At 58.8% G+C, this 7,722-nt stretch overlaps 1 protein-coding gene across 1 annotated transcript; it reads left to right on the forward strand.

Annotated features, from left to right (window-relative positions):
* Window positions 1-35: 35 nt before the first annotated feature.
* Window positions 36-4,088, forward strand: SRM (spermidine synthase). The gene is made up of 8 exons (XM_045898714.3): window positions 36-261; window positions 856-976; window positions 1,491-1,583; window positions 2,368-2,521; window positions 3,081-3,164; window positions 3,321-3,466; window positions 3,558-3,680; window positions 3,782-4,088. Exons 1-8 carry the CDS (start codon window positions 95-97, stop codon window positions 3,800-3,802), a joined length of 909 nt encoding a protein of 302 aa, XP_045754670.1. The 5' UTR covers window positions 36-94; the 3' UTR covers window positions 3,803-4,088.
* The last annotated feature ends 3,634 nt before the right edge of the window (window positions 4,089-7,722 follow it).

Consider the following 7,722-nt stretch of genomic DNA (forward strand, 5'->3'; position numbering starts at 1 on the left):
TCGGCGGCGGGCGGAGCTGGTCCCGTTGTGCTGCGGCTCCGCGCGGCCTGCAGTCCCGGGCCCGCGCCCCGCGCCGCCCGCCCGCCCGCCCGCCATGGAGCCCGGCCCCGACGGCCCTGCCGCCTTCGGCCCCGCTGACATCCACGAGGGCTGGTTCCGCGAGACGTGCAGCCTGTGGCCCGGCCAGGCCCTGTCGCTGCAGGTGGAGCAGCTGCTACACCATCAGCGCTCGCAGTACCAGGATATCCTTGTCTTCCGCAGGTACCACCGCCGGCCCGGGCCCGCGCCCCCGAGCGTGCGGCGGCCCTCAGCCCAGACCGCCCGCTGCCCGCCGCCCCGGAGCCAGCCGGGGCTCCTCCTGCCCCGGTCTCAGCCCCGGCCGCCCCTCTTCCTTCCGGACCCCTGTCTTGCGCCCTTTACCTCCGGACGCCCCCCCCCGCCCCGCCCGCGGGCCGTCTCTGTCCCCGCCCCACCCCCTGCAAAACTGTCAGAAGTTCTGGGGAACTAGGCCCCTCCCCTCCCGAGACCCCCTCCCCACCCTGCATCCCGTCTCCCTGCGCAGGAGGCCGGCGTTTCGGGCGGTCCTCTTGGGCGGGGAGGGAGCCGGAGTCTGCGCCGGCCCCACGCGCCGAGCTCCACGTGTCAGCCCCGGACACGTCAGAGCCGGGACCCTGAGTCCACCCCCACCCCCCACCCGGCGGGCCTGCCTGGCCATCCTCGCCACGTGTCACCCCCAGCACTCACCCCTGGGACCCCTTGGCAGGCTGGGGGAGATTCTTCTCACCGGGGGCGAGTGGGAGCGCACTGCCCCCACTCCAGGGGACCCAGGTCCCTGACTGTCACTCCTGCCTTCAGTAAGAGCTACGGCAACGTGCTGGTGTTGGACGGTGTCATCCAATGCACGGAGAGGGACGAGTTCTCCTACCAGGAGATGATAGCCAACCTGCCCCTCTGCAGCCACCCAAACCCACGGAAGGTATCGCCGCTCCCGCCAGGGTTCAGCCCCGAGCCCGGAGATAGGAAGCCCACTGCTCAGTGCCCCACAGAACAGTGCAGGAGGCCCCAGCTGTGCCCATGCTCAGCCCAGGTGCTTCCTAAATGGTTGTCAGAAAGTGCTAGCAAGAACCAGGGAAGTAAGTGGGGCGAGTGGCCCACTTCACAAGGGGTGGGGCTGCCACAGCCTCTGAGGAGCAAACGGTTCAGGCTGAGGCCTGCTTCATAAGAAGGAGCAGCCCTGGGAGGAGTTTCCAGGACAGGGGGACACCTTGTGACAGGTTCCTGAGGCAGGAAAGCATTTCTGAGAGTAGCAAATGAAGTAATGAGGTCTGTCTGTGCATCTGAGGAGTTGAGAAACCTACCCTGTTGGGATGGTGTTGTGTGAGTGCATCTGCCCCGTGCGGGCCCGGGCCCCCGAGTCCTGCTGGAGCCTCTTTGGTGGGGCCGGTGCTCAGGCTCGGGGCTGTGCTTCTGAATGATCCTGCCCCTCCTAGGTGCTGATCATCGGGGGTGGGGACGGAGGTGTCCTGCGGGAGGTGTTGAAGCATTCCTCCGTGGAGTCTGTGGTCCAGTGTGAGATTGATGAGGTGAGTGCCGGGCTCTGGGTTCGAATCCCAGTTCCGCCCTGAATTGGCTGTATACCCTTGGGCGAGTCGCTCAATGTTGCTCGGCCTCTTTGTTCATCTCAAAAACGTGTTGGGAGGATTCGGTAGGAAAACTGGGTAGCAAAGGGCCTGGCACATAGTAGGTGTGCCACGATGCTGGTTCTTAGTAAGACTAAGCTGGTTTTTACGTCAAGTCCCAGGCAAGACCCAGGAGCATTGCAACTACCTGTGTGTCTACACTTTACGCTCGGCACGTTTTTAATGAGCATCTTATACGTGGCAGCCAATGATCTAGATGCTGGTGGTAGAGTGGTGAATGGACAGGTCCAGTCCCTGCCCCCTTGAAGTTATATTTTAGTGAGGAGGAATCCCGATGAAGACACGGCGGGTGCAGGGCATGAAAGGAAAAAGCAGGCTCAGAGCTTAGGGGTGAAGGCTGGTCAGTGCTTGCCTCAAGGAGATGGGTTTCAGCTGAGGCCTGGATGAGAAGCAGCTGGCCATGTGGAGGCAGGGGAGGTCCTCTTGGTGGAGGCTGGACTCCCCTTCCTCTGACCCAGCAAGAAAGTCACTCGGATGGGACGGTTTGGTCCGGGGACGGAGAACGGGGATGGTGAGGCAGGAGCCAGCCCTCCATGACGGAAGGCGAGGCAGCAGAGTACCAGGTTTCCACAAAATGAATGGCTTGCCCAAGTGACCAGAGTATTAGAGGGAGGGCTGGAGGGCCCTCAACCCCCACGGCCCAGCCGGGTCCCTCCTCCCTCCCCAGGACGTCATCCAGGTCTCCAAGAAGTTCCTGCCGGGCATGGCCGTGGGCTACTCCAGCTCCAAACTGACCCTACACGTGGGCGACGGTTTTGAGTTCATGAAACAGAACCAGGATGCCTTCGATGTTATCATCACTGACTCCTCAGACCCTATGGGTAAGCAAGGCATGGGCCTTGGGGCCCCGGGCAGCCACCGTCCGGAGGCCAGCCTTCCCGCTGGGCCCACAGCTGATTTGCAGAGCGGAGGACAGGCGGGTCCAGAGTGAGAGCTGCACCTTCCCCTTCTTGGTCGCTCCCCTCCCCACCCCAGACCTGGCTCAGCAGAGGAGGGAGAGGATGCTGCTGCCCAAAGTTACGAGTTGACTGGGGACCTGGAGGAGAGTGGGGCTCCGGCCGTGGCCCACGGAGGCCCCAGCTTCCTCTTCAGTCTCCTCTCTGCTCTTAATAGGCTAGCATCGGGGCAAGGGGTGGGACCTAGTCTCAACCCAAGGCCCAGGGTGCAGAGTCCCCTGACACAGTGGCAGTGAGGACCCCCCCCCAAGGAATGGGATGGAAACGTGGAGCCCCCTCAGATACTGGGACACTGGATCCCTGCGCTCCTCAAAAGCACCATCTTTGTGGTTGGTTTCTGGATCCACAGACCGGGGTTCAAATCCCGGCCCGGGTTGGGAGGTCTCAGCCGGAGTGTTCACTGTCCCTTGTCCCGCCGGTGCAGGCCCTGCAGAGAGTCTCTTCAAGGAGTCCTATTACCAGCTCATGAAGATGGCCCTCAAGGACAATGGCGTCCTCTGCTGCCAGGGTGAGCAGGCCAGCGTGGGGGGCCGCGGGGGTCGGGCAAGCGGGGCAGCCCTCCAGCGTGGGCAGGGTGAGCAGGCTTCCAGCATGGGAGTAGGGGCGGGGCAGCTGGCTGGCTGGCCGGCCTGCTGGGGCTGATGCCCCCCTGCTCCCCGCACAGGCGAGTGTCAGTGGCTGCACCTGGACCTCATCAAGCAGATGCGGCAGTTCTGCAAGTCGCTCTTCCCCGTGGTGGCCTATGCGTACTGCACCATCCCCACCTACCCCAGCGGCCAGATAGGCTTCATGCTGTGCAGCAAAAATCCCGTGAGCTGCGTGCCCTCCCGGGGGCTGGAGGGGGGGTGGGGCAGGCGGGCACCGAAAGCACTTCCCTGATGCCCGCATCCCCTGTCCCCAGAGCACCGACTTCCAGAAGCCCGTGCAGCCTCTGACACAGAAACAGGTGGAGCAGATGCAGCTGAAGTACTACAACTCAGACGTGCACCAGGCCGCCTTCGTCCTGCCCGAGTTTGCACGCAAGGTGAGCCGCCTGTCGGCCGGGGCCACAACCAAGGGGACTCGGGGCCTCCCGAGCCCCCACATGACCCAGCATCCTCCTGACGAGGCCTTCTGTCCCACCAGGCCCTGAATGATGTGAGCTGAGCCCAGGCGCCCCTGCTGACACCGCCCAGGACCTCAGGCCAGGGAGCCTCCAGGGTGCCTGGGCGCGACGAGCCCTGGACGAGACCCCCCACCCCCCGCCCCGCCGGTGTGCCCACCAAGCAAGTGTTACAGGCCCCAGAATGCTGCCCGGGCTGCCCTGCTGGGCGGACTGTCTCTCTGTCGATGTGGCGTCCAGCCTCCAAGCCTCTACCAGCTGTGTACAGCACCTTCTCCACCTTCTGTCGCCCTCACTCACCAAACACGTGTATTTATAACAAATTCCGAATCGTGTGTCCCCAGACCTTGAATGGGCCCAGGCAGGTGCCACATCAGCCAGTGTTGGGCGTTCCTGTGTATTGGGCTCGGAGCTGACCCCAGCGTCTGGCCTCCAGGTATCCACCACATGTCGGTGAATAGGCAGACCCGGCCCTTCTGTGTCGCCTGGGACTGGCCCCTTGACCTCTGGCACCAGGGGACGCAGCGGTTAGCAGACCGGGCCCAAATCTGTACCAAGACACTGCTGTAGTCGTTCCTTCACCAAGCCCCACAGAGGGTGGAGATGACAGACCCCTGGGGCAAGGGCTGTGGGGTTGAGAAGATCATGGTGGGGTCACTCAGGGGCTTTGTTGTCTCAGAAGAATCCAGGTCACTCACAGGGTTGTCAGGTCCCATCCTGGGGGTTCAGGGCGATGCTGGATGGGACTCCAGAGGCGGCTGGCTGGTGCGTGGTTGGTGTCCAGTTACTTGGGCCTGTTTAAGCACATCAGGTGCCCTGACTTGGCTCAGGATTCAGACTTAGGTTCAAATCCTGCCTGCCAACCCATGAGCATGCTCTGGTAAATTCTCAGAAGTACCCCCCAAGGGTTGAGAGGTTGAGAAAGCAGGTGTGGGTGGCCGTACCAGGACTCTGTGGGCACAGGACTGTCCCCTCTCCAAGGTCCTGAACCTCCATCCTCTGCCCCAGGCACCTCACCCTTCCCAACAACCAGGACTGAGGCTCTCCTGGGAGGAGAAGAGCCACCATAACAGGGTGCAGGTTGGGGAAGGGGGCCTCCAGCCCACTCTTGTCTCAGGGTCTGCAGGAAAGGGCCCTGCTCTCTAGAAGAGCTGACCTCACCAACCCCTTTCTCCACCCTGAACAGAAGCACTGCCAGAGGATGGGTTGACCTGGAAGACTTGGCAGGAAGGGGACAAGGGAGTGGCCCCGGCAGGGAGGTGGGGTGCTAGAACACCCCCGACCTGCACCTGCCCTGCGCAGCTACCTTGGACCTGATAGTTTCCAGGAGGCCTGGAACTGCAGTCATCGTGGGGGTGGGGAACAAGCCTCCAGCTGCACAGCCCACTTCTTGAGTGGCATCAGGGAGGTCACTTGCCCGCTCTGGGCTCCACGCACCCCACCCCCAGCCCCTCACTGGACTTGGAGCACCTTCTGACATGTGATTGCAAGTTAACTTCACCATCCCACCACCCCCCAACTCTAGAACAATCTTACACCCAGGCTTGGGGGTGAACATGGTTTCCCCAGGTCTCCCCACTCCTGGGGAGATGAGGTAGGGTCATGATGTGTGGGTCACACGGCAGAGTGTCCGTTAAAGGAAGACGTGGTGGCTACTGATGAGGCCCTGACCCAACCCAGGTCTCTCTCCTTCCTTAAACCTTCCAGCTGCTCGTGAGGAAGGTAGATGACATGCCCAAGGCCACACACCTAGTAAGCACACGGTGGAGGACACCAGGCAGCCGGCCTTTGGAGAGCCACTCCACTCGACCTGCCCTGCGTGCCTCCTCTGCAGCTCAGCCCAAGCACCCTTGGGCCCCAACAGGGACATCACCAGACATCCACTCTTCTCCCCCAGCTCATCTTACCAAGCTCCAGGAAGGTCCATCCCTAGGGTGACCCCAGGAATGCTGCTGGCAGGGGTTCTGGGCCTGAATCTGAATCTCAACTCTGCCTTCCCATTGACTGGCGTTGAGCCGCTCACAGCTCCTGGCTTGCTTGTCTTGTCTGTCAAGTCTCTGGGAGCAATGGTCCTCACCTGTGACAGGCTCTGTTAAGCAGCATGGGTCATGTGATGCTCGTGCAACTAGTGGGAATCAGGACTGCCCGTCGGGGCAGAGGAAGGGAAGAGGAGGCCCCAAGTTGTTGAAAGAGAGGGGTCATTGGGGAAACAAGGATGCCTGACCTGGACATTGAGGTTGTCTCTGTGTAAATCCCTCCACTTCCCCAACTTTTAGTAAAGCCTCCCTGAAGGGGTGCACATTAAGGACTAGCGCTGGACCCCACATCTAGACAGATGTGATGGAGACACAGACTGATGGCCTGAAGCAGAAGTGGGGCACTTGGTGCAGGCGTGGCCTGAGCCCCGAGGTCCCAGAAATCCCAGAGAGGGTCATGAACAGGCCCTACCTGTGGCATCGAGGATAAAACTGATCCTGTCTAGAGCTTCTTGGGTTTTGTTGTTATTTTAAGTAAGCTTTATGGCCCAACATGGGGCTCCCACTCACGACCCCAAGATCAAGGGTCGCATGCTCTACTGACTGGGCCAGCCAGGCACCCCCCTGCCTAGAGTTTGGAAGTTATTTATCGAAACTAGCGCTGCCCTGGTTTAAGGATTCCAGTAGTTGCTGGTGGATCATTAGAAGGAAAATGGCGGCCCTCCTCAGCCACTTGGCTTCCTGCAGAGCCAGCCACGTGTACCTCTCCCAGCTGATGGTTCTGGTATTTACCTGCACGTCTGCATCCTCTCGTATTACCGCGTTTTAGCTTGTCGGTTTCAGTCATAATCTGTTGACTTGCCACTAGGGAAGTTGAGGATTTAGTTCTTTCCTCCCCTGACCCAACCACACTCAACAACAACATGATCACCTCGGTCAGGGCCATGTTTATAGTGTTAGTGCCGTCACATCTCTGTAAACACCGCTCTCGGCCGGGACTCGAGTCTATCCCCCGTGCAGCCGCTGCTTGCCCCTGGAGGTGTTTCGCATTTGCTTAATTCGTAATAAATTCATCACCAGTTTAGCCTCGAACTTTTTACCAAATCTTGAAAGCTTTTTTTTTTTTTTTTTTTTTTAAGATCTCTGGACTCAGTACATGTCATGAGGATCTGGACAGAATGCTAATCAATTTTTTGGTTATGAGATCCTAGTATCCAGCACATTATAACTCATAGTCAATTCACGATCACACTGAATTGGAAATTTCACTAATAGGAAATATTAATATACATAATATGCACTTCTCCATTATGATTTATACCAGAAAGTTTATAACACTCTCATTTAAGAAACAAAAACTACGGGAAAAGTTTTTCTTAAACCTCTAGACTCTACGAGTGTTCTGTCCTGAGCATTCTGACTAGCCCCAGTGGAACTCCCTATCAGAAGTCTTGTTCCTTGGACTCCATACCTTCCTGTTTCTTGGTTTACTCCCTTGTCTGGGTGGAGCATATTCTGTGGTAACTTTCTGAGGAAGGGGACAGGGGATGCAAAGTTTTACAACTCTGACACCCATGAAATGTCTTTGTTCCATCTTTGTGCTTAATTGGTGGGTATAGAATTCGGATGGGTATAGAATTCTATGTTGGAAATCATCTTCCTTTAGCATTTTGGGATTTGCTCTTTTCCATTTTCATAGATTGTCTATTGCTGTGCTGAAGATTAGCCCAGACATAGCAGAGTGATGTCTTTTCTGTGGGTCAGGATTTGGGAAGTGGCTTAGCTAGTTGATCCAGCCTAGAGTCATTCATAAGGTTGCAGTAAAGCTGTAGGCCAGGGCTGCAATCACCTGACCTTAACTGGAGCTAGAGGATCAGCTTCCCAGGCGGTTCCCTCACGCGACCAGCAAATCACACCGGTGGTTGCTAGGAGGCCTCCTTTCTTCCCCATGCGAACCTCTCCATAGGGACACTGAGTGTCCTCACAAC

This window comes from Mirounga angustirostris, unplaced genomic scaffold, assembly GCF_029215605.1.
Source record: "Mirounga angustirostris isolate CCGP_5_RB_7025 unplaced genomic scaffold, mMirAng1.0.hap1 SCAF_4, whole genome shotgun sequence".
Lineage (NCBI taxonomy): Eukaryota > Metazoa > Chordata > Mammalia > Carnivora > Phocidae > Mirounga > Mirounga angustirostris.

Bases quoted from the DNA above. Each gene is read 5' to 3' on its own strand.
- SRM (XM_045898714.3), top strand. From the start codon at position 95: ATGGAGCCCGGCCCCGACGGCCCTGCCGCCTTCGGCCCCGCTGACATC. The intron at 262-855 runs GTACCACCGCCG...TCCTGCCTTCAG, and splicing joins GATATCCTTGTCTTCCGCAG to TAAGAGCTACGGCAACGTGC. The intron at 2,522-3,080 runs GTAAGCAAGGCA...CCGCCGGTGCAG, and splicing joins TGACTCCTCAGACCCTATGG to GCCCTGCAGAGAGTCTCTTC.